This window comes from Corythoichthys intestinalis, chromosome 21, assembly GCF_030265065.1.
Source record: "Corythoichthys intestinalis isolate RoL2023-P3 chromosome 21, ASM3026506v1, whole genome shotgun sequence".
Lineage (NCBI taxonomy): Eukaryota > Metazoa > Chordata > Actinopteri > Syngnathiformes > Syngnathidae > Corythoichthys > Corythoichthys intestinalis.
The window spans coordinates 17,824,811-17,852,248 of record NC_080415.1 but is presented as its reverse complement, the minus strand read 5'-3'; the positions used below and the strand labels follow the sequence as shown (position 1 = coordinate 17,852,248).

Sequence of the window (27,438 nt, the reverse complement as noted above, 5' to 3'; positions counted from 1 at the left end):
ATTAACTTACAAGAATATTTATAATAATAAGTTGACAATGAGCTTTTTTTTTTTTCTTCCCTCATTCTTGAGGGGAATTCTAAATCAGGCTGCTCAGGCAATACTTTTTGCCAAGATCGTCATCCATTGAATTTGGTACGCCCGCCGGTGTCGTGCCAATGTAGTCACCCCAGTCAAAAACTGCATCCCCTGGGCGGAGCCATATGGAGGTAGATTTGTGTCTTTATTATTCAATCCAAAAAAAGTTGATTCTATCAAAATCTATATTTTCAACCCAAAAAAAGTCGCTTAAATAAAGAAAAAAAAAGTGTTTGAATGCAAAAATAAATTTTAAACTCAAAAAACTAAAAACAAATGCATGTGAAAGCTTTTTTTAAATAATTTTTTTTTTTTTTTTTTTTAATTGAAGCAACTTTTTGATTGAAGTAATGTTGATTTGTGGTAGGGCCACATTTTTCTCTTTATTATTCAATCAAAAAATAAGTTGCTTAAAAAATATATAGATTTTGTAAAAGAAAAATCACTTCAATCAAAAAAAAAAAACAAAAAAAAAAAGAAAAATTTCAATCAAAGAAAAAAGTTTTTGAATGCGAAAAAATATTTGAGATTGAAAAATTAGCATTTGATCACTTAATTTTTCATTGAAAAAGTTTTCTTTGATTGAAGCAATCTTTTTTGTGTTTGGGCCAATTTATGATTAGGACATTTGTGTCTAAATCTAAATTATTTTCAATCAAAGAAAAAAAATCATTTTTAAAAATGTTTTTTTTCTCCCATATATATATATATATATATATATATATTTATTTTTATTTATTTATTTATTTATTTTAATCATATGCAAAGCAAATGATTGTCTAAAGTGTTTGAAAAATAATTTCGACCCATTATAAAAATGTTTTTTTGTTCATTTCATTAATTTTTGTTGCAGTTTTATTGCTTTACAACTTATATATGAAAGTCAATTACATGCAATGACACTTTTCGGCCACCAGGGGGGCTTGGCTCCTCCGGCCCCCCTTAAAATCTGCTTATGCTAATGATCCATAGAAAATGTCTCAAAAGCAATGTGAATCGTATTCTCATCATCCTTATAATCATCATGATGATGAAAAAGAAAAACATCTAAAATAATATCACAATTGTGAAAGGATGAAAATAAATATCATAAGGATTATTGAAACTTTTTTTAAGTCATTGGCAGCCATTGACTGTGACAGACATTCGATATGGCAGTCAATAAGTTTATCATGTATTATATTATTATATGGGTACTTATGATTTGTTCTGTAGACGAGGTTTCAGTCAGTCTGTAGTAGTATTCCAAGAGCCACACGCTTGGCTTTTGGCTTATACTGCCCTCTAGCGGTGGTACTTTGTCAGTGAAGCCAAAGTGACATCTACACCTTGTCCCGCCCCACTACTCTGCCAGGAGCTACAACCACCACAACCATCCTCCTCCGGCTTCATGTATCAACATGCTTCCCTATGAACTAGACTGAGGCAAAGTGTTTTTTTTGTTTTGTTTTGATGAAAAAAAAAAAACGATATTAAAGAGCAATGTCGGAGCCGAAGAACATTTCTCAAATTATTTCTCAGATTTTTCAGGAGGCGCCGGAGGCCAGGAACAAACTGATTGAGAACCAGAACAACCTGCAGCAAGTTGCAGACTACTGCGAAAACAACTATCTGCAGGTGACAACATCAACTCTTTATTTTTTTTTTTTTTTTTTACTACAACTTGTATTTCCTCAGTAATGCAGTATACCTTATCTACCATGCATGAGGTCTATCAAAATGACTTTGACTTGTATAACCAAGTACTGTACTATTTAATAGATGTATGCATGATAACAATGTTGGCATTATTAACTAAACAAATAATTCACAACTTTGGTGTTACCTTGACAATTTACCATCTTTCATGAAAACAGTATTATACATTCTATGAAAAGTTTGGGACCAACTGTAAATGTTATGTTACACAGGATAAGCATAATTTAGCTCCATTTATGTTTTGTAATTGCTTTCCAACCATTGATATTTTACATTTGAAGCTTTAAAAATTTAACATACACAACTCACAAGTGACACTAAAAAACTTACGATCCCATTTCAATTTACTTCAGATGTACGTGTGCAAACTGTTGAGTAGAGTATTAAAATGTGCCTGTGACTACACTGTACGTCACTATCATTGATATATCAACAAAGATTATTTACAGTAAATTATAATTTTCATAAAATTACCGTATTGGTCCGGATATAAGACGGCCCTGATTATATGACAGCCCCCTCTTTTTCAAGACTCAAGTTTGAAAAAAGACTTTTTGAACACCAAATTAATTTTTATACTGAAAATAATTACAGTACATCTGAAACAAGTGATTAAAGCAATATATTTGAGAGAAAAAGCATGTTATTTTGCTTCATTCAAATCTTAATATCTGAACATTTAAATATGTAAACTAAAGTGTAATCACATTCGTAAATGAATGGCTTCTGGTTTTTGAAATGTAAATAAACCAATCTATTGTGATAAAACAACAAAATTGCAATAACTGCATTAACCATCAAAATGAAGTGAAGTGAAGAAAGCAGTTTCTGCTCTGGCACTCCTCTTTAAAATAAACTGCTGTATTTTAAGCCAAAAGAACTGTTGTGTTTTATAGAACAATATATCTTGATACTGCCATAACAGATTCATGGCGCATTAAGCCCCCAAACTATCTTTAATTTGTCCGTTTTACCCTGGAAACCCCCGTTTACAGACGTCGTGCAACCGCTTTTATTTCAACCCAGCCATAAAACAAAGGTAATTGATTATATTATTCAAAATGTCTGTCATTTTTCGCTTAGAATCGTTAATTAATGTCTAATTTTTCGTTTAAAAAAAGAAAAACGACAAAAAAAATATTCCCTCGCATATTTTAAATTTTTAAACAAATTACGTCACAATGAAAAAAAATGGTGTCTGTAAAAAATTCCCGGATATCTACTGTACCTCATACAGTATCTATCGTTTCATTGTATTTTTTTTTTGTTACTGTCGCATTTTCTCCAATATGTTAGATGATAAATAATCCATCCACACAAAATACATTGAAAAAAAAACATTTAAAAGGGTAAATATATGAAAAAGAAAATCTCGACCACTCCTTGATGTCTGCGATTTCTGCATCGCGACCCTTGTTATATTAACATGTTTCACGCATAAAATCCCCCCAAAAATCCGGCTGTGGCCATTCACAGCTGTGTCTTGACACTCAGTGATACATGCTACATGGAGTTTTTGGATCGAAACAAGGTAAGTATGCGATAACATCTCGTTCAAGTCATGGCGTCTTTAATTCTTCTTTTTCATGCTTTTACCTCCAGGTAGGGTTTCGATGTTAAACTTTTTTTTTTTTAAATGCCCTGTTCAACATTTTTCTTCCCTCAGAAAATTGAGATTTTAAGCTTTCCAATGATGTATCACACGCTCAAATCTGGTCACGCTGCTCACTTACACACAATGAGTTGCCACAGCAAACGTTTAACAAGCTAAACGATGATTGACACATGCAGCGCCTTAAAGTTTCGGCTCCCAAGCTTCTCTGGCAAGATCAAACCTTAACGCCTTTCAATCATTGTTAACTTTAACAAGCAACAAAAAATCCGCGATAAACTGAAGCCTGAGTTATGCTTCTGTTTTGCGGTGTCGGCGTGGCAACTACGGTGTCAATGAGCATTTGAAAGTTCTGCGGCAAGGGAACGCGCTGCGCTGTAATTCACCGCCAAGCCACTGGAGTGGTGTGGCGTTGTGTTTGTACAGTTTGGGGCACTCTTGTCGACTTCCTCTAGTTTTCTTCCGGTTACACAGCAACACCAACGGAGATGGAACGCTTGATAGTGGATCTTCAGCTCATCAACATTGAACAACAAATGTTGATCATACTGTAATGTCCGTAACTATGCTCGCGTCCTTTAAAAGGCGATCAGACTGGGGAGCGGTGACATAGCGGGAAGTGAGTGGAAAGAACGGGAGAAAGCGAATGTTAGCGGCCGCATGTTGCGGCAGCCCGCTATTATTTTGTTATTAGTTTATTTTATTGTTGCCACAATAAAGTAGGGAAAGCCATCATCAACTCGTGTCCTTCTTCCCACCATCTGGGGCTATTATTATTATTAATAAACGTTGAGGCGCAGGCGACGCAGAAGAAGGTTGCGGAAGAAGCCTTCAAGCCGCGTTGTCCAGCGTTTTGTCCGATTTCTTTCTCCGTGTCCTACTTCCCAAACTGCGTTGGAAGCCTCAATGGTTTATCGTAAAAGCACCGAGGTACTCTCAATCAGTGATGATGTATCAAGTGTTTGAACTGTCTGTTGTTGAAAATTAAACATCAAAACAACTCTTCTGACACCAAACCTGTGCTTTATTCTTCATTTACTTGATGTGTGATATGTAAATAAGTCACAGACTCACAGCAAACATATGTACACAATAAATTATGTCGTATTTTTGGTTGGTGTACTTCATTAAGTGATAAAAAGCTGGTAGTTTTTGGTCAACTGGGCCACCGCTTTGGGTGGCCATTAGCTTCCGAACACACGCATACTTGTCTTGATGGTTCTTTCATTTTTGTATGCATTCGTTGACCTTGCCATTTGGCAGTCTTTATAATGTCTCAACGAAACTTGCTCTTCAATGATACTCCTATCGCCTTGGTCCATTTTTGCATGTAGCAAAACAATGTTTTAAAAAATGGTGGTGATTTTGCACTGAACCGGAAACAACAGTCTGAGCGGACCAATCACAGTCCATTTGTGCCACGTCACCATGCGCTGACGCCGCACAAGTCAAGATTTTCTTGAAGTGCACGAAAGGCTACGGCGGCGGGTTGTAAATCGGGTCTGCCTTGACGGCGCAGGTCTACCGCAGAAGGATAACTCGGCCTTTAGGGCGCGAAGTTTGATGCGCGAAGTAGCAAGGGATCACTGATTTTCGATTCAACATAAAAATGTATGGTGAGCCAAATTTACCAACCACCACAGTTGTTATTCTTTGTGCTTGGAATTTGCACAGGCAGATGAGCCGAGCAAAGCTCTCGAGGAGGCCAAAGGTTTGGCCACTCAGGCGTTGGCCAGCGTCACCTACCAAATCAATAGCGTGGCCTCTTTGCTGCTCCGACTGCTGGAGTCTCAGGCCGAGCAGGTCAAAAGCATGCAGTCCTCGGTCAACCTCTTGTCCACGGTGAGAGGCGCCTTTTGCCTTAGAAACCTCATTTCGAGTATACATTTGTGTTTTTACTTTAGTACCGGTAACTGAGTGGAATCAGAACGTCTCCTTTTACCAATACCATTGCCTTGCTTTGTCTTTTGGTGTAGGCTGCGTCTATCCACTATGAAAAAGTGTCCAGGAGAGAGATCAGCACCTTCACTACACCCAAAAATAACACACGGACCAAGCTTGTAACACCGCCCGCTTCGGGCAGGGAGTCGGAGAGAAGCTATTCACGAACACCGATATCATACTCCATCCTGGATGCCACTGGACACAGTTTCCAGGTCAATTGGACTCCTGTTATTTATATCTACCGCAGAGGTCAGACGTTAAATGTCTTGATAGCCGTTAGGAAGGCTGATGTCATCCTTTGTTCACCTCCATAGGTGTCCCAGGAGCCTCTAAGAAGCAGGACAGGGACCACGGACAGCACGCAGAGCAATGCAGAATTCCCAACGTACGTCAACATGGGTGTTTTAAAATCAGTATTACTTACTTACTTACTTACTTAAGTACTTTCTCAGTGTTTTTACAAAACTTGTAGGCTAATGCTAGGGATAAAATATAATGAAACACTATATTAGATAGCGTCAGGTGTGTGCTGACCCCCGTTTACCAAGAGTTTGGATGTGATTCGTTAAATCTAATAATTCCGATTGTTTATTTTTACTTCCTATCCTAAAAAAATGTTCAATTAAGTTGTTCTCAGTCATGCTGCAAACTGTTATTGATTCATCTTGGTCTTATTTTGACTTTTCTTATCACAAAAAACAAGTGTTTGAGCAGATTTTCTATATTCACTGATGATAGAAACTGATACAAACAGCTAGAGGGATACAACAAATACTGCAGAATTCTTGATGCCTAATTGTTTATTTTTGCTGTAGATCCAGCCAAGGCATCGCTGTGCCTCTTCCATCCGTCCCCACCTTGTCTGCCGACCTCCCTGATGACCTTCCTCCGCCTCCTCTACCTCAAGCTCCAATGAATGCCAGTTCGTCTATTCCACCTCCACCACCACCACCCCCAGCTTCCTTTACAGACAACAACCTGCCTCCTCCACCTTCCTTGACTTCACCAACATGTCCACCACCACCACCACCACCTCCTCCGGCACCACCGAACGTCTATTCACCTATCTCGCTCCCTCCTCCACCGCCACCTCCACCTGGAGTTGGGGTCATCCCCCTTCTCTCACCCCCACCTCCACCTCCTATTACAGGAGGTGCTCCTCTTCCTCCGCCTCCTCCTCCACCTCCTATTACAGGAGGTGCTCCTCTTCCTCCGCCTCCTCCTCCACCTCCTATTACAGGAGGTGCTCCTCTTCCTCCTCCACCACCGCCACCCACTGGATCCTCTGGAATGGTGCCATCTCCTCCTCCACCACCACCTCTCCCAAACTGACATCCATCCATTCATTGTCGTTCGCATTTGTCATCTTTAGGTTGGACTTTTGTTTGGCAGGGCTATCAACTAGTCACCAGCTCATTGTAGTGCACATACTATTTGCACCTACCGTAATTTTCGGACTATAAACCGCTACTTTTTTTCCTTCATTTCGAATGCTGCGGCTTATAGGCCAGTGCGGCTTATTTGTTGATTTATTTGGGTTAACAGATAACACTTTATTTGACAGCGGCGTCATAAGACTGTCATAATTATGACATGACATTATCATGGGCATTAATGAATGCTTATGACACATGTCATTAAGTGTCATCTGGCAAATTATGTCACTAACTCCATTTATGTCCAGCTCAGATCTTTTACATCCATTCAAAACTGAGATAATTTGCCTGATAACACTAAATGACATCTGTTATAAGCATTCATTAATGCTCATGACAGTGTCATGTCATAATTATGATTGTCTAATGAGTCTTTTGGCGCCACTGTCAAATAAAGTGTTAACAAATGACATAACTAGCAATTAATTTAAAAAACTGGAACAGTAACTGAAGAAATATTTAGCACAGAACAAGATTGTGATTGTGATTTACATCTGTTGTGCGGCAATGCATGATAGGAAGCATGTTGGACAACAACAGTGTTGACAGCAGGTGGCAGCAGAGGTTGACTGACTCCCCCAAGGGAGCAGTGTCCAAATGAAGCTTCTTGAAGCAATTAAGCTTTGCAGCCACTTGATTCAGGTGCACCTTATAGTGCAAAAATTACGGTAAATAAATTAAAATATGGTGGAACATTTCATTTGAGTACTTTCGGACTACTTTACGGTACATGAACTCATTGGTTGACATTGACGGCAATAGACGTCGAATCCATTTTGACTTGGGGGGCTGATAGCGATCGTTTGATCTATCGTCACTGGCATTCTTTAGAGTAACAATTTATTTAAGAATTACAAGAAAAGAAATTATTTATTAATCTATGATTATAACTGTACTTCTCAAATTGTGGGGTGCCCCCACCTGCACAACCCCACCACATAGAAAAAGGAGCTGATACTGTCTGCAGCAAAAATAAAAACTGTTCCTCTGTCAAATGACACTGTCTTTTTTGTTCTATTAATGTTTGTTTTTTTTCGGTCAAATTGTTTGGCATAGTGTCTTCATGAGAACTTTTCATTTTTTTATTGATTTTATTCAATTTAGTTTTTCAGTGTCAAATGGTTAAAAAAATTAACTAGAATGTATTTTTACAGTCTGGATGTTTTTTCTTTTTTTTTTTTAATGCGCTTTCAGTCTTCTATTACAAACAAAACAGGGTTAATGAAGTTATAGCTTATTGCAAATTGATCTATAATTTTTTTTCCCCTTTAATATTAAAAATGCTGAGGTGTACTTATAATAATAATAATTTCATGAAAAAAATTATACTATTTACAGTGGCAGCAGAAAGTTGGTAGGGCACGAAACGTTTACATCTTCCGGGGGTGCGGGGGCGTAAGAGGAAAAAAATTGAGAAGCACTGGATTATAAGAACATTAATTAATGATTACAAGAACATTATTAAAACTACTGCAATTTTCGGATGATAAGGCGCACCTGAGTATCAGCCGCCACCCACCGAATTTGACACGAAAACTGCATTTGTTCATAGTAAAGCCGCACCAGACTATAAGCTGCAGCTGTCTTCCCTGCATTATGAAATATTTACAACAAAAGATGTTAACCGGTAACACTTTATTTGACAGCGGCATCATAAGACTCTCATACGACTACATGAACCACCATGAAGCTTCATTGCTTCAAGCAGCTTCATTTGGCCATCACAACTCCCTTGAAGGAGACAGTCAACCTCTGCTGCCATCTGCTGTTAACACTGTTGTCGTCCAACATCCATTGCAGCAATACAGATGTAAATAACAATTAAAATTCACGTTATGTGCTAATTATTTCTTCAGTTACTGTTCCAGTTGTTTCATTAATTGCTAGTTATGGTATTTCGTAACATTTTATCTGACAGTGGCGCCATAAGACTGTCATAAGACCATCATAATTATAACATGACACTGCCATGAGCATTTATGAATGCCTATGGCAGATGTCATTTTGTGTCATCCGGCAACTTGTCTCACTTTTGAATGGATGTAAAAGATCTGAGCTGGACATAAATGGAGTTAATGACATAATTTGCCGAATGACACTTCTTGACATTGGTCATAAGCATTTATTAATGCCCATGATAGTGTCATGTCATAAATATGACGGTCTTATGGCAGTCTTATGACGCCGCCGTCAAATAAAGTGTTACCTATTAATCCAATAAATCAACAAATAAGCCACACTGAACTATAAGCCGCAGGATTCAAAATGAGGGAAAAAAGTAGCGTCTTATAGTCTGAAAATTACGGTAAATGAATTAAGTAACGATACATTTAAAACCATTTTTTACTTTAAAAAAAAAAAAAAAAAAAAAACACAGAAATGTTCGCGGCTAGCCTCCCATAGTTCAAATAGATGGGACATCTCACCATCAATTCAATTCAAAATATGTATCTTTACTACTATTATGAACCTACCATGTTATGATCTACTCAAGGGAAATAAAGCATTGCAAAGTAGTTTAGTTTATGTCTGTGCACATGCTTTTTCATACACTTTTTGCATTGCCCAGCAGCAAAAATATTCAACATGTTTCAACTCTAGCCCCGCCACATTCCTAAGAAACAAGCCCAAACAAGGATTACACCGTTTCCCCCCTTCCGTTTCCTTTACCCTTCCCTCTCAGTTGTCTATATATTTAGAACGTTTTCTACTCAGCTAATAAGCCACTCTTAAAAAAAAAAAAACAGCACTGTGTTGACAAGTGACAGCGATAATACGCTTATTAAGTGGCCATCTCAGCAAGTCGTGGCTGCTTTTTACACACTATGTCAGAGCAGAATGGAGAAGCAACTGGTTATTAACATGCAACAACTATTCATTAGTTTAGCAACATCTCATTAGTATTTGTATTTGGTTCAGTTAAAACTGGAGTATGAGAGCCAGCCTGATAGTAACGTTAAATTAGGGTTGGCATGATGAAACAGGTTTGTGTGTCTGTATTGTACTACCACCAGGTGGCGCACACAAAATGGGGCCAAAACTAATTCTTTATATTCAATTAGAAGTACGTACGCTATTATGGTATTTTTTTATTGACGTAGGGACAAAAAAATATATATATTTTTCAGTTCATTTTAGTGAGGAAAGAATGGCGTACCACACGCAGGCTATTTTTAGACCGTGACGTCGCATCGTAAAGCGGAAGTAAAGCCGAAGTGGGACATTACAGACCCACCCTCGCATAGACCCAACGTAATTAGTGCTACTTTTCTCCGGTAATCTTTCAAAAACAAACATGCCCATCACGCATTGCTTTTTTGGAACTTGTAGAAACGACTCTAGACATTACGACACATGAGGATGTTTTCTTCATACGTTTCCGGAAACCAAAAACTCGGGAGGAAAAAATGTGAAGACCGAATCAACTTGCGTGGACTTTAACACCAGCTCGGCGAATCCATTCACGTTTCATATGCAGTAAACATTATGTTGGGTTGGCATGGTCTTTCAGAGGACAAAGAGGTAAGCTATTTTTATATTTTTAACTGACGACTGACCTGAAAAGAATTACAATGGTATCTGACTGCCACTGTTACCGTTTCTGTTATATATATAAACAACTTTAGTAAGGGGGAAGTGTAAATAAATTATAGGATTAAGATGTGTTATCAATGAAAAAATTAAAAGTGTTCGATGGCTGTCACTGAGTAGCATTTGCGATCGCTACACAAAGCTAACTAAATTACCCCCAAGAACGGTAAGAGACGTAGGACAACCAGAGGATATATAAGAAAGACTGGGCTGATGGTAAAGGATAGCTTGTTGAAACAGGTGAATGTCAATGTCAGTCGCGTCGATAAAAAAGCTAAAGCTATGCTTAGGTCGGCTCGTTTTTTTTCGTCTTTTTCAGCCTTCGACACTAAAGCCATCTCTTTAATTGAACACTTTTATGTTCTTCCACATCTTTGCCAGTCAATTTGGCACCAGGCACATCATTTTTGGAGAGAATTGGTAGGTTTAGCTCTGTAAACGTCTCCTTCGTACACGATTTCCATTCATTTCCTATCAGGGACAAACGGTGGCTTGTCCCTACTTAGCAACAGTAGCTAATGTCATGAACATTGATGAGCGGAAGTGACGTGTTGCTTACGGTACGCCATTACGAAATAACAGAAAGTACGCTTTTTCATGGCGTCCAATCAGATTGCTGTGATGTCATCTCCTTTCTGCTAAAATCCACTAGAGGGCATATTTGCACACTGTGATTAAATTAGCCAGTATTGCACATCAATTTAACTTGAATATATTTGTTCAATTCAACAGAGTTGTGCTTATTAGGATAATTTGTGCAAAATTGGAAAAGTTAGCTATTCAATGAGCAACCTAGACTTCTGAAATCCACCCAGGAAATATCTTTAACAGGAAGTTAACGTCCTGCAGCTTTAAACAAGACAATAACGCAGTAAAAAGACGCTCACGCTGTGAACACATTACGAGTGACACATTACCCTTTTGGAGCCACACACAACTTGAGACTTTTTTTTTTCTTGTTATGTTTGGAATTCTTCGATAAGGTAAGACCCAATATTATGCAAACATATATACATACTGTTTATGTTTATTATTTTGTTAAATGTTGTTTTCAAGTTTTGAATAGAGTTACGTAAATTCAGCTGATATTCAGATGCGCAGTAAGCCAGGATTTATAGGATGAAGGTCCAAAGACTATGTTGCTCATTCATATTGCAGAAATTTTCACCTTCACAATTTTACATGTAATTGCTTCTAATGGAAAGCAAGCAGGGTCATTGTCGGTCACCAGAATATGACAGTTTGCACTCTAACTGTTCTAGACGGTTTACATAAAAGGAGGTGTGACACAATATGATGGAACATTGAACCACTAGCAGATGTATTTTCATTTTTAACAGCTCATTTGATTGTTTTATGTTGTGAACATTGTGATCAAAACACGAATGTGTGGTTTTATTGGCTTTAGTGTACAAACTGCTCATTTACTTTTTAGTTTTCCTATGCACAGTACAGTGAAATTTTGCTGAAAATGTAGAACTCACGAAATCCGAAAAGGGCAATTATTTGAGCTCATCAATTTGACAGTCAAACGTAATCCCCACGTGATTACTATATTGAACATTATTTTAGTTTGATTGTGTACGTTTCATATTTGATGAGATTATGGGTTGTTAGTTGGAAAATCAAAATATATCAAATGCATTTTTTCAATCTACGTGTAATAAAATACTAAATTCAATATTTTTCTGTTTTTTTCCAGTGATGTCAGTGTCTTGGAAGGAGCAATGGCCTTTGTAAATATATTCCAATATGTGTGAGTAGTAAAAGTAAAGAAAATACTGTGACAGTTGTGCTTTGAGATCTGAGATGTGTTTGCTTTGACCTGCAAAAAAAGTGAACTCAATTAATACTTCATAACAATATTCCTGATATTCATTTATTTCCAAAAAAAGAGGCTGTTTAATGCCACCACAAACTGAAATTCCCCATCAAACTAATCGAATTACATCTAACGTGTTTTTCGGACTATAAGTCGCACCCGAGTATAAGTCACACCAGGCAAAAATGTGCAATGAAGAGGGGAAAAACATATATAAATGGCATTTAGGGGGAAATTTATTTGAAATCCCACACCAAAAACTAGGGTTGGTTCATTGAGCATTGATGGGAACTGGGACTAACAATCGGGTTCTTCTGGAACCGTTCACATTTTTTAAATTTCGATTCCAAATTTTGATGCCCTGACCACTGACTGGAAAAAATAGCTGCCGAACACCACGAAGAAGAAGCCACATGACTATGTATTTGTGCATTGCAACTTGATTTCAACCATTGACATTGCGATGTCGCTCAAAAGTTGCTCAACTTAACAACGAAAAATACCAGTCAGCTCACTGCAACATTTGCAACACAGCTATATCATGGAAAGGTAGCTGCACAACCAATATGATTAAACATCTCTGGCTTCATGGAATACAAATGCCGAGTAGTGTATAGCTGAGTGCCGTGCATTTGACACGCTGCGCCGCTCCTCTAACCAGTCAGAACCAGGTAAGTAAAACAATAAATTACATCTGTCTTTTGCTGCCCCTGCGACCTGACCCCGGATTATGGCGGGTGGGTGGATGGATGGATGGACGGACGGAATAGTACGAGAATAAATCGTATTATGTTGAACTAATGTAGCTACATAAGCAGCTATGTACTTTACGTAGCGCGTTGCCGCTGCCGCCGTTAAAACCAGTAGTATTAAAAGCATCTTTTGTTTTAGAATCGGTTTTAAAAATAAGGAGATCCTTACTATTTTGCTTCATCTACATCAAATTATAATCAATAGAAGAATTTATACTAATGCTTCGTCATAGCTCCCAGCTAAGGTACATATATGTAAAGTGCGTAGCGACACAGCTACCTAACCCCTACGTAATATTTGCAACTTTCTCGTAGCAATAGTACGACTAATCTCGTAGTCCTTTTTTAAAATTTATTAATTTGGCCCTAATACTCTGTCGTATCAACGTGCATCATTAAAAAAAAAAAATTCGTGTACGTCACTAGTGATGCGTGACAGTTATTTATCTACTCTGCTGTGAGCACCAGCCAACATCTGTTATGCTTTAAAGCTTCATCTCCACTCAGTGAACATGTGTTCTCCACTGCAGGATACATTATCTGTCCAGAACGCTCAGGCTTACTGCCTAAGAAGGCAGATATGATCATTTTCCTCAACGAAAACTATTTTATACTGTACCCACTGCTAATCTGGACTGTGTTTTACAAGTTGTTTGTTTGTTTGATATTCTGCACCAGGTTAGCCCATTAGTGGCAGCTCAATAACATGTAATAATGCCTGCAGCATAAAACACTCTAAAACATAGGCAAAAGAATATGTGTAAATGTTTTCTCCGTGAGCTTTTAAGAAATAAACATCTTTGTGAAAGTGTACTCCTGTGGAAAGAAACTTCATCATATAAGTTAGACCCTACCAAGAACATACGTCATTTTGAAAGGCAATTTAAAATAAATGTAGAATAGAGAACAACAGGCTGAATTTCGTCAGTTCCTGAGAAGCTTCTCGCTAACTTTTTTTCTTCTGATCAGTAACGGTTTTCGGCTGAATATTTTACTGCTGCAATTTGTCATCCACAGCATATGAGTTTCTTTACATTACCATTTTGTTTAGCTATTCTCAGTAGTTTCAGCCAATGATGAAACGCGGGGTTTCAGCGCCCTCTTTCGGTTTAGTGTGAAAATAACATTTGAAATGATATAAAAACGTGTTATTAATCTCACACATAAATCGCTCCAGAGTAGTGATCCCTCGCTACTTTGCGCTTCTTACACATGTCGCTCCAGAGTAGTGATCCCTCACTACTTTGCGCTTAAACATTTGCGCCCCTATATGCATGTATACTTACTGTTTTTTTTTTTGTTTTTTTTAAATATACTTTGGTGGAAAGGAAAAAAAAACATGCATCTCTTTCCAATGCTGTTAAATCTGAATAAATACATTGAAGAAAAAAAAAAAATGTAAATACGCTCCGCCTCGGATTTTTTCGTGGCCGGGTTCCAAATTAACTGCGAAAAACGAGTAACAGCTGTATAACTCACACTTCCTGCTGAACTTTGACAAAAAAATTGCGACTTATAGTCCAAAAAATACGATAATAAAATTATTGTTTCAAGCGTGACAATCTAAAAAAAGAACAAACTAAAACTTGTATCTCAAGGCACTGCTAAATAACTAAATGCACTCACACAATTTCAACGCAGACAATTCGTTCCCAGATTCCCGTCCTTGGTGATATCCATTGCTGTGGTGCTCCTCTGCTTCTACCTGCACGCCAAGAAAAAAAGAGCGGCCTACGACGTTACCATGGGAACCATTCAAGAGGAGGGCGGCGTCTCTATACAAACTATCTCGCTAGCAGAGTGTCAGGAGGTGGAGGAGCAACATTACGATAGATTACCTCCACGTTACAGCACCATTGATTTCCCCCCTCCTTACTCACTGGTGGGTCACATTTCAATAAGGGTCGCAAACCACTGGGTCTTTTAAATAACACATAAGATGTATAGTATTCACAGAGTATGCGTTGGGGTAGTTAGCTAAATTTATTAAAAACACCCTTCAACAGTGAAAGACGTCAATGACAGCCAAAGAGTGAATAGAGACGTTTTTATAGTTTGCTTGTGTTATACTAGTCTTTCTAAAAAACATTAGCATATTGTAATAAAGTTCATTATTTTCTGTAATGTACTGATAAACATTAGACTTTCATATATTTTAGATTCATTACACACAACTGAAGTAGTTCAAGCCTTTGATGATTTCGATGATTTTGGCAACAAAAAAAAAAAAAGTCAAGAAAAAACAAAAATCCCTATCTAAAAAAAAATAGCATATTTCATCCGACCAATACAAAAAAAGTGTTTTTTAATAATAATAATTAAAAAAAAAAAAAAAAAAGTCAACCTTCAATTAATTATATCAGCTATGCACTCAATACTTGGTTGGGAATCCTTTTGCAGAAATGACTGCTTCAATGCGGCGTGGCATGGAGGCAATCAGCCTGTGGCACTGCTGTGGTGTTATGAAGGCCCAGGATGCTTCGATAGCGGCCTTAAGGTCATCCACAGTCTGGTGGGTCTGGTGTCGCTCAACTTCCTCTTCACAATATCCGACAGATTCCCTATGGGGTTCAGGTCAGGAGAGTTGGCAGGACAATTGAGCACAGTAATGCACTGTGAGCAGGTGCCAGGTCGTGCTGAAAAATGAAATCTTCATCTCCATAAAGCTTTTCAGCAGATGGAAGCATGAAGTGCTCCAAAATCTCCTGATAGCTAGCTGCATTGACCCTGCCCTTGATAAAACACAGTAGATCAACACCAGCAGCTGACATGGCACTCCAGACATCACTGACTGTGGGCACTTGACACTGGACTTCAGGCATTTTGGCATTTCCTTCTCCCAAGTCTTCCTCCAAACTCTGGCATCTTGATTTCCGAATGACATGCAAAATTTGCTTTCATCTGAAAAATGTACTTTGGACCACTGAGCAACAGTCCAGTGCTGCCTCTCTGTACCCGAGGTCAGGCGCTTCTGCCGCTGTTTCAGGTTCAAAAGTGGCTTGACCTGGGGAACGCGGCACCTGTAGCCCATTTCCAGCACACGCCTGTGCACGGTGGCTCTGGATGTTTTTACTCCAGACTCAGCCCACTGTTTCTGTAGGTCCGCCAAGGTCTGGAATCAGCCCTTCTCCACAATCTTTCTCAGGGTGCGGTCACCTCTTCTGGTTGTGCAGCGTTTCCTGCCACACTTTTTCCTTCCCACAGACTTCCCACTGAGGTGCCTTGATACAGCACTCTAGGAACAGCCTATTCGCTCAGAAATTTCTTTCTGTGTCTTAGCCTCTTGCTTGAGGGTGTCAGTGATGGCCTTCTGGACAGCAGTCAGGTCGGCAGTCTTGCCCATGATTGCGGGTTTGAGTAATGAACCAGGCTGGGAGTTTTTAAAAGCCTCAGGAATTTTTCGCAGGGGTTTTGAGTTAATTCGTTGATTCAGATGATTAGGTTAGTAGCTTCTTTAGAGTACCTTTTCATGATATGCTAATTTTGTGAGATAGAGATTTTTTGTTTTTCTTGACTTTTTTGCCAAAATCATCAATATTAAAACAATAAAAGGCTTGAACTACTTCAGTTGTGTGTAAGGGATCTAAAATATATGAAAGTCTAAGGTTTATCAGTACATTACAGAAAATATTGAACATTATCACAATATTAGCTGTCAAAATTAACGCGTTAACGCGCGGTAATTAATTTTCTAAATTAATCACGTTAAAATACTTGACGCAATTAACGCACATGTCCCGCTCAGACAGTATTCTGCCTTTTGGTAAGTTTTACAGCAAGGCTTTTTGTGCTGTCTAACAGCGAACTCTTGTGGTCGCTTTGCGACATGGTTTATTGATTTCTTGCCAGTTCAATATGGCTGCACGACGTCTCTGTTGTGCTTATATTATCCTTGGACAAGATTTGTCCGTAAGTATGGTTGTTGTAAAGAATGTACATATTATGTTAGTAAGCGAAATGTTATATTTTTTGTATGAGACGCTTTTTGTTTATGTTTAGTTAACCTGTATAGCGTGCTAAGCTAACGTTGTTGCTAATGCAATGCTTGTGTACTTTTTTTTGGTTGTTTTAAGACGGTCTAAAGAGGACAATGGTTTGAGGCCATTTTATTAATAAATCAGATGAAAAAGGAAGAAGTCTGATTATTAAGGCATCGTTCACTAGCTGTCTAGCTTTGGAAAAAGTAGACGCTTCGGAGTGAGGACAGCATAGACAGATTTAAATGACAGTAGAGTGAAATGCCCATGAGTGCCTTGAAATGTGGAAAAGCGCTATACAAGTATACCACCACCACCACTAGTCCTTATGTACCGTATGTTGAATGTATATATCCATCTTGTGTATATATAATTCACAGAAAAATATGGCATATTTTATAGATGGTTTGAATTGCGATTAATTGCGATTAATTACGATTAATTAATTTTTAAGCTGTAATTAACTCGATTAAAAGTTTTAATCGTTTGACAGCCCTACACAATATACTAATTTTTTTGAGAAGGATTATTATTTAAACTCAAATCTCTTCCAGTTTGACCCCAAACTGACAAGTGTTTGGCCAGGGGGCCCACCGCCTGCCTACGAGATGTATCCAATCACACTGCCTCTGGCTCTTCATCATTGGAGGACACCCTCGAGACGTCCGTCAGCCTCCACCAGCACCCTTGTGAACCCACCAGCTTAGAAGCTGTGAACTCTTGCCAACAAATAGTGTGTTTTTAAAATAAACAAGCTTGTCAGCATCTCCATAGAGATGGTCCTCCAGCTACACACCAGCCACACCAACACCGTCTTTGAGTGATAGTATAATCTTTATTACAATTCACTACTTATAGGTTTGAGGGTAAAATAAATATGAGATGCTTGTAATTGTTGGAACGGTATTTAAATATTCTATGAATCCTTGGCTTTGAAGCATGTTAAGGCAAAAGTATGTATTGGACTGTTTGTACATCACAAATAACAACATCACTAAAAGGTATTGAATGTTTGGCGTAATTTGTTTCTCCTAAGATTGTGTTTACCTGGTTTGAAACTCGCAGTGCTTCAAATACAAGTAAACAAAGCAGGCTATGGTAGTCAATAATATTCAAGTTGAAAGTGGCTAGATTTTTATGTCGAGAGCTTCAGTTTAATGTGTGAGAAATGTGTCAAATGTGCAGTATGTTTCTATTGCTGTTCATTTTCCAAACAAATGAAGAAACACAAATAAGCCCATTTGTCCAAAAATACAATCCTACTATACAGTATATGGCGAGGTGGTAAAATATATGGAATTTAATACAAATATCACATTTGGTATTTTGCCATCGTCTAGTAGCCTTTATAGCAATCCAATGTAAACATGACACGAAATTACTTAGGATTTGGAAAGCTAAAATGTATAGACCCTTTTTTCCCATAACGTTTTACATACTAAAACATATGATTCTTCACTAGGAATCACCACGATACTACATTTTCTCGATCAACTAGGCTGAAAATGAACAATCACGTAACCAATTAATACCTTATTTCTTTTAGTGGGAGAACGTTTTGAGCTTGTTTCAAATTCGAACTTGATTGTTCTTTGACCTCACACTCTTGGATACGGAATCAACAGCGTCCCCCGTGGTCACAGCCAAGTAGTGCACACCGTTTGCGTCAAAATGCGAATATAGCGGTTAGGATTCTTTGCAGAATATATTTTGGCACCTATACTCCATCATTTACCGTTTTTGTATTAGTCCCAAAGCTCTGTCTTATATCAAAGTATTGCACAGTGGTAGCATTTTGGTACCAAGGAATGACACAGAATTTAAAATAATCTATTATATATATTCTATCTATACATATATATGTAAATCTATGTTGGTGCGCACAGCCTTAAAGGTGTGACAAATCAAGATACTGATTGGACAGCATGATTATTGCACAGGTATGAGGGGTAAGAGCTTCGTTTAGCAAGATCATGGTGTGGTCTAATTGTAAAGTAGTGCTTTAATTTACTCCTTATACCACTCAAAGACACAAGAACAAATCTCGAGGCGGGAGTCAGTAATCAACGATCTGTCCCGTTCCTACTCTACAATGTTTATAACCAAGTTTGTGATTACCACACACCCACCGATTGCACTAAAAACCAAAAGCCAACTCTAGAACCGCTTCAAAATTGACAGTATGATGAAAAATTAAATACAACACCAAGTCTGTTCAAAGATACCACTTCACAATTCCGCCTCTGAATGGTGCAGTGGGTGTTCAATGGTCCGACCGTTCCTCAGCTGTGCTCTGAAACTCAAAAGACCCAGCTGACGGGCACCCACTGTTGTTCGTTTAACAATTTTTCCATGGCAGCGCGTAGACTTCGGAACGTGGCTTCTAGGCCGTCGTTTACGATGCAGAGGTCAAAGTAATGTCCGTAGGCCCTCTTGATGCGCTCGCTTTCGTCCACTGTCCTCTTGAGCTCAGAGTCCTGAAGGGAGCGCAATGAGTAGGATAATTTTAGCGCATGTGCTTGGCCATGGTGCAGATTTTACTTTTCGAGCGTCTCAACTCACCGTTAACTGTTTAGTCACCACTCCTGACTCTATTGCCGACCTGTTCATGGCTTTAAGGACCTCAAAATCCGGAGCCTCGATGAACACGACGTAGGGTAAGAACTCGGCTGTCCGCAGGACTTTGAGAGCCTTGAGGAAAGGGTCCAAATGTAGCGGTGGTTCTTAAACATTTTACAGCAAATACTTGCTCAAAGAATACTTGGCTCTCCAAGTACCACTATCAGGGCCAAAGTTAACTTATTGGCTGATAATGATGGCGCTTGGAGAATGATTTCGTCCAGCCTTCCCAGTCAGAATGGACTAGTTGTCTAGTGCTGTCAATGGCGGGCAGTGAGTAAAACTACACTAGTGTAGTAGGCCGAAACGTTCAGATTTTTTTTTTTTTTTTAGTTATTTTTATAATCAATGTTATTAAGTATTGACGCTGTAGGCTACTTAGATTTTAAATAAAATAAATGAATTTTTGTTGTAGTTATTTTTATAATCAATGTTATTAAGTATTGGCACTGTAGGCTACTTAGATATTAAATACAAATGAATGAAATAATAATGTATTTGAGTGTTACTACACCTAGACGTTGTTCCTACATACTTGAAAAGAAACGGTTTTTAATATAAATCACGTGAATCTTTTGTAGATTAAGTTGAAACCAATTGAACTATACTTGATAAATGCACTGTATTGGGAAAAAAATGTTACTAGAACATCTTAGAACAATCTTTGGTATACCACTAGAGGGCGCCGACACAAAACTTTTTATTTATTTATTTATTTATTTATTTTTTCTTTGAAAACTACTATAGTGTGTTATATAGCAGTGCACTGTATACAGTATAATTTGCAATGCTGATAGCATGACTCCACTACCTGTGGATTGACATCCAGGATGCAGATCTTTCCCGTTTCCGTCACTTCGTGTATGGAGTTGATTTTAGTACCATACAAGTTCCCGTCGTATTCACCGTGCTCTAGGAATCGTCCGTTTTTGATGTCACATTCCATTTCGCTGCGGGTCATGAAGGAATACATCTGCCCGTCTCTTTCGTCCACCTTTGGCTTTCTGCTGGTGACTGAAGAAAGAAAAAAGGGACGACAAAAGGAATGGTCAGGTATGTTTGTTAGTAACGTATATTGGTAGACATTATATTTGCACTCACATGGGATGGTGGTGCCGTACCGCTGAGGATCCAACACCAGTAGCTTGTTCTTTAAACTGCGACGGCCAACGCCCTGCGCACCAATTAGAACTAACGTCTTCCTTCTGAAGGGTGGCACCTTGGCCACCTCTTCATAGATCCGCAGCTCGTGACGATCAAATTCTTAGAAAAAAAAACATTAATAAGGAATTTTAGAGCACTTACGTAGGGTCTGTTAAAGCTGGGATTCTCACTCTTTAGATTGAAATATATATAGCTCTTATTATTATCATTGCTAAAGTACATGTACTGTAATTTTCAGATTATAAGGCGCACCTGACTATAAACCACTACCAATCACAACCACATGTTTTTCTGCCATTCAAAATGAATGGAAAATTTGGACGTTCATAGCCGTCAATGGCATAGCCTTACTTGGGTGCCGGTTGCATGTCAATGCGCTGTAATTGTAAGAGTATGGTCAAAAATCACAGCCACACGTTTTTCTGCCATTCAAAATGAATGGAAAATTTGGACGTTCATAGCTGTCAATGGCATAGCCTTACTTGGGTGCCAGTTGAATGTCAGTGTGCTCCAATGCTAAGTGTATGGTCAAAAATCACAGCCACACGTGTTATTCTGCCATTTAAAATGAATGGAAAATTTGGACGTGCATAGCCGTCAATGGCATTGCCTGCAAAAATGCCATATACCACCAAAAAAAATGAAAATGCCACACACTAAAAAAAGGCATATACCAAAAAAAATGCCACATACCAAAATCCATTTTGCCACATACCAAAAAAAATTCCACATGGCAAAATCAATTTTGTCACATGGTAAGACAAAAAAATATGCCACACGGCAAAATCCATTTTGCCACATGGCAAAAAATGCCACATGGCAAACAAAAAAAATTCTACAAGGCAAAATCCATTTTGCCACATGGCAAAAAATATACCACATACCCCTTTTGGTTCTCGATGTCTCTCAAATAAACTAACAAATCAGCCGCACTGGACTACAAGCCGCAAGATTCAAAATGAGGGGAAAAGTAAAGGTTTATAGCCCACAAATTACGGTATATTGTTCTTTAAATTATATGATATAATAATAATTGCCCGTTAGAGAACTGGTGAATTAAATGCCTGATTCAAGTACCTGCATTCTTGGTGGTTAAATACATCATCTTTTTCTTCTTCTTGCCAACCACCCCAGCACACAGAGGACCTGAGAGAAACCAAAAGACATAGAACTGTCATGTATTCTGTCATGTATCTCATGAATCAATGTATTAGCATATTGCATCACACTCATGCATCACAAAGTTTTCATCACATGGACTGGGTACTCTTTATTATGTCACAAAGAACAACTGGGAACAGAATATAAGGCACAAACAAATAGCATTCAGTGTCAGGTCGTATTGTCATGTACGAGACAGAGGAATCAGTTGCGTATCGCAGACACATGATTTTATTGATGTTGACAGGCAAAGGAAACAATCAGGTCAAGCGGTAAAGGCTAGTTGGCATGCAAACATATGCTGAATCGGTGACTTGATTTTTGAATACGGACTACAAGGAGTTGATGTTATAAGCAATGACCACTAGATGACACCATACAAACGCTCTAAAAGTATCCCAATCTGGTTAGATGCGCGGAAGAATGTCCTTAGTGGAGAAACATCCATACGAGGGTTTAGTGCTCCTTGAAAATGTTTGGCGTCACTTAAATTAAACTGACAATGTTGTGAACGGGGAGAAAAAAATGAACATTTGTTGGTTTTAGATGTGTTGACGATGATGTGTCCTTCCAAGGGCAATTATGTCATTGAATTGTTCTCCTGAAAGTGATGTGCAATTCTGTGACTCACCACATCTTTTGTGTCTGTCTGTTCTCGACTCCACACAACAAATGAATGTAAAACAGGGCTGGGGAAAGTTTGCACTCAATGGCGAGGTTTGATTTGATGAATGTTAAAGTTAAATGTATACTATCTGGATATAAAATACAGTACACTATGGTAAATAGCATTTGATATACAGTGAATCAGTGATCCCTTGTTTTTCGCGGTTAAACGGGACAAGAACCCGCCGCAATAAGTGAAAAACCACGAAGTAGCGCCCCCCCCCCCCCAAAAAAAATTATATTTTTTTGTATGTAAAGTATTTATTCAGATCTATCAATAGAATTTTTTAACCTTTTCCCCAAAGTATAATTTAAAAAAAACTTTTATGTATGTAATACTTTAATAAATGGTTTTCAAGCACTTTGAATTGAATAATTATGAGACATTTTAAACATGTTACTGTCCCACATAATTATTTTTAAATAAGAAAAAAAGTAGAGGCCCAATCCATTAAAAAAAAAAAAAAAAAAGCTTCTTTATTAAATGCTTCATTGAGTGTCCACTCAAATCCACTCCAGCTGCTCACTTACACACAATGAGTTGCCACAGCAACCGTTTAACACATTAAACGATGATTGACGCATGAGGCTCGAGTCTCTGGCAAGATCAATGCTTAACCGTCTGTCAATCATCGTTTACTTTAATAAGCAACTTCAGTTCACTCTCTGACGAACAAAGAGGAGGGAGAGGGAGGGAGGGCGCAAGTGGGAGACTGCGCTATCTGCTCGGAACAGATCATCTGTATTTATTTTTACCGTAATTTCCGGACTACAAGCTGCTACTTTTTTCCCCACATTTTGGCTCCTGCGGCATGTGCAATGATGCGGCCAATTTGTGTATTTTTCTGACGGCCGCCAGGGACGCTCGAGCATGGAATGTGGGAGTGAGACACGCGGAATATATGTGTGGAGGAAGACGCTAGTTTGCACTATTACCGGTAGTTTAACTTTGTGCGTTGTGCATCCGCCTTTGTGCACGAGTAGAATTGGCATACCTGCATCATGGAAAATGCTCGAAGAAATTAAATTGGCCATCCGAGTTGTATGGGAAGCTTTGAGGACGAGCGGCGAGAGATCGTTTGCCAAGACTCACCGCATGCAAAGAGCAGCTTTTGCACAGGTTTGCCGGGGGAGCCTGGCAGCATGAAGCGCTGTGCAAGAGTCCGCCATCACCAACGAGTTTCGAAGGGGCAATTCTGCTGCGTGACGAGGACAGCACGGGCTAGGAGTGAATTTGCCTCATTATAGGAGACATTGAAGGCGACAGCGAAGGAGAGACTGAGTTATGGAGATACCATACTGAGTAGGTGCGTGGCGAAGTGCATCTGAGCGTCTTCATATCCGACACTGAGGGTGAAGACCCATGGTTTGAATGCACAGGAGGAAGATGAAGATTGCTAACAAAGACTTTTATGTTTGTATTAACCAGCACAGTTAGTGCTGCACCGCCATGCTGATGCTATGTAACTTTCGTGCCGCTGCTATATAACTGCCCTGTTTGCCGGCGCTGTTTGGAACGAAAAGTTAAGGTGTGTTTCTTTGTCAATGTCTCTTGTTACAAAGTGGGCACACATGGCTTATTGGCAGGAGAGGCTTATGTATGTACAAAATGGTTTTTCCTTTAAAAATGTACTGGGTGAGGCTTGTAATCAGGGGCGCCCAATAGTCCAGAAATTACGGTAATTAAGTTAAGTTTGAAGCACGAAGTAGCGAGGGATCACTGTACAGTGTTAGTTTTAAGAAATTTTTTTTAAAAAGGTTTTTAGACCGCCTTTGCATTGTACCATGTCTGGAAAAATGGTCCTAAATCAATAATAATTAATCATCTAAAAAAAAAAAAAAAGGTATTTATGATTCTGATAATCATCTAAATAAAAATGTGTTTGACTAATAGTTACTTTCTTACTACTAATAAATCATTTAACAATAAAATGATTAAAAAAAAATTTTTTTTAAGAAAAAATGCTAAATCACTGCACCAAATAATATATAATTCTTAATAATATAAATTCTCATAAGGCCAGATTCAAGAAAAGAGCAGGTCTTCACCCATCTGTGATCTAAAGGAACGTGCTTTCTTTTTATATGTGAGAAGCTGAGTATTGATTGCCAATCTCCAATCCTCGCCAGGCTGATTGCAAAGTTTAATAACTAACCGGCAGCTTGGGCCGGGCCACCCGAGTCATGCTGGGGCTCATTACCAGTATTTTGATGCTCACAGGCAGACTGGAGAGGTGACAGCACGGGTGAAATTCATGCATGACGCTGAGCGGAACAGATGTTGTCTTTGTTCCCAGCGTGTTTATGCAGCATGGGGTCAAATCTGCATAATTGCAAGCGTTTCTCTCTGTTCGCTCTTTCGTTTGTGAGCTGCAGAGGAGAGAGCCTCTTCATATAGGGCGTACCTGTAGTAACGAGCTCCAGATCTCTTTTCACAAACGCTTTCCTCTTCTCTTCCAGTAGCTGACTGGGAATTAAACCTGCACTTCCTCCCTGGATGTGGCAGGCCTGAGAAACATACAAAAGATGAGAAACGAACAGGCCAACAAGCCTTGAGCTCCCCTGTTGAGTAAGTTGTGTGTGTGTACTCACCTGCCACCAGTTCAGATCTTCCTGGTTGAAAATCTGCAGAATATCTCCACTGCAGAAGCTCAGTCCCGCCTCTTTACATGGAATCAGGTTGTCATGAGATGGGTCGTAGTCAAAGTGACATTTGACGAAAGCCTAGTTTGGTAGACAATCAGGAATTTGAATGAACGACCACATACTTTGCATAGGTTTTAAATACTTCCTAAATTAACACCTCTCAAGACTGTGCATTATGAGTTTTGGCAGAACAACAGTCGAGCGTACTCTCTGACTAATAACCACAATGTTTAATGACAGGACAAGGAGACATAAACAGAGAGAGGGATGGAGCTAGAGAACTAAGGTGAAAGCGAGCCAAACTGCGTAGCCATGGAAACAAGTCCCTCCCCCTTCTGCACTTGACGCCTTCTCGCATACGCTGATGATGTATGATGATGAAAAAACTCCACTGTTCTGCACACGTGTGTGTGTCGTCAATTGAGCTTAAACAATATTTTAGAGACTTGAGGGGAGAGCGCCATTGGGTGAGATGATTTAAGAATGGAGATTATGCTTTTATGCATAAATTCTGATTTTTTTTTTTTATAACCCTTATTGAACTCATTGGCTGTCATTGATGATGGCGCTATACGTCTAATCCATTTTAACGTTCGGTCATTTGCCCCTCCCAATCGAAATGGATTGGACGTCTAACGCCGTCAATGGGCAATCTGTGTGTTAAAAAGGGGCAAAAATCACAGCCAGACTTCCCAGTTTAAATCACTATGAATAGCAAGCAATGAGTTAAATAATATGAAAAAAATTAACATTAGTTTTTCTATTCATTTTAATTTCATTAGTTCAGTTTTTATTTAAAATGTATTAATAAGTTTATAATTATAAAAAGTAATATACAAAATAGGGCTGTCAAACGATTATAATTTTTAATCGAGTTAATCACAGCTTAAAAATTAATTGTAATTAATCACAATTCAAACCATCTCTAAAATATGCCGTATTTTTCAGTAAATTATTGTTGGAATGGAAAGACAAGACGGATGTATACATTCAACATACTGTACATAAGTACTGTGTTTGTTTATCCTAACAGTAAATCCGAAAGATGGCATTAACATTATTAACATTCTGTCAGTGAAAGGATCCACGGATAGAAAGACTTGGAATTCTTAAAAGATAAATGTGAGTACAAGTTATAGTAATTTTATATTAAAACCCCTCTGTAAGTTTTCGTTTTAATAAAATTTGTAAAATTTTCAATCAAAAAATAAACTAATAGCTCGCCATTGTAGAAGGTAGTGATTGAAATACACTACAAGATGTCAAGGGAGAGTTTTAAATCAATTGGAGATCTAGCCAAGTTTTTCTAGTGCGTTTTGCCCTTCGACTGACGCCGTAGTTTCCGGGTTCATTGTACCTTACGTTCATTTGAGTGTTGACTTCACAACGTATAAGACCTCTGATAGTTTGTATATTGTGACTAAATATTGCCATCTAGTGTATTTGTTGAGCTAAACGAAATGTCTGAATAGAGTTTGACCGAAGTCTGAGTATTATTTTGCATAGCTATTTTGATTGAGAGATAGGAATATTATTTTTGTTGTGCTTTCAGTAAATGATACTGTAGCGACTTAATGGTTCTGCCCAAATGCATAATGGGAAGTTGGGCAACCATGACTGTCAGTGGTGGCTACAGAAGGTATATCTTCTCTGTGTTGTGTTCAATACAGGGTGTTAAGAAAAAGATTATCTCCTGTCATTCTACCCCACGTCGCTCGCCCCAATAGTTATAATTGTTGTGGAAGAGATGCCAAAGCTTATCCCAATAAATAGTGCGGCCCCAATGAATGGCTGAGTCCACTCCTCTCGCTTGTCTCTGCCTCTTAGCTCTCAATATACATAAAACGGCGCCATTGTAGTCTGTTTGCGGCAATGCATGAGTGGGTCATCCCGCGCATGCGTTAAATATTTTAACGTGATTAATTTAACAAATTAATTACCGCCTGTTAACGCAATAAATTTGAAAGCCCTAATACAAAATACATACATAAAAGCTTAATTTAATTTTATATTAATTTAAAGTGCTTGTGACACGAAAAAGCATGTTTATTTCATAATACACGCGGTATTTTATGCTCCTGAATGATATGGACCGCTTGGATGTGTGTGGAAGCGATCGCTATATTTATTTAGTTTTTTGAATCCCGTGCCAGGAAAATGAGTGACTTCCGGCTTCGGTCTCGCATTGAGGAGGAGGGCGCTGTGACGTGTACGGTAGAAGACGTCCTCTTCACGCTACAGTGTACTGTTGTGTATGAGGACGAAGGATTCA

At 38.5% G+C, this 27,438-nt stretch overlaps 2 protein-coding genes across 3 annotated transcripts in view; one reads left to right on the top strand and one right to left on the bottom strand.

The window, feature by feature from the left end:
* Positions 1-1,447: 1,447 nt before the first annotated feature.
* abi3b (ABI family, member 3b) lies at positions 1,448-8,676 on the top strand. The gene is made up of 5 exons (XM_057826493.1): positions 1,448-1,695; positions 5,063-5,230; positions 5,365-5,544; positions 5,647-5,717; positions 6,148-8,676. The coding sequence occupies exons 1-5, from the start codon at positions 1,561-1,563 to the stop codon at positions 6,662-6,664; spliced, it is 1,071 nt and encodes a 356-aa protein (XP_057682476.1). The 5' UTR covers positions 1,448-1,560; the 3' UTR covers positions 6,665-8,676.
* A 7,360-nt stretch (positions 8,677-16,036) lies between these two features.
* The window catches only part of mpp2b (MAGUK p55 scaffold protein 2b), a 59,862-nt gene continuing 48,460 nt past the window's right edge, over positions 16,037-27,438 (bottom strand). The window contains exons 6-12 of one of the 2 annotated variants that reach the window (XM_057825541.1): positions 25,113-25,244; positions 24,926-25,028; positions 21,771-21,839; positions 20,631-20,792; positions 20,341-20,543; positions 19,473-19,601; positions 16,037-19,387 (exon numbers count right to left, since the gene is read on the bottom strand). In XM_057825541.1, coding sequence (XP_057681524.1) covers positions 19,211-19,387; positions 19,473-19,601; positions 20,341-20,543; positions 20,631-20,792; positions 21,771-21,839; positions 24,926-25,028; positions 25,113-25,244 — 975 coding nt within the window. In that variant the 3' untranslated portion in view covers positions 16,037-19,210. The remainder of the gene's footprint in view (positions 19,388-19,472; positions 19,602-20,340; positions 20,544-20,630; positions 20,793-21,770; positions 21,840-24,925; positions 25,029-25,112; positions 25,245-27,438) is intronic. The other variant, XM_057825542.1, reaches the window with a different exon arrangement.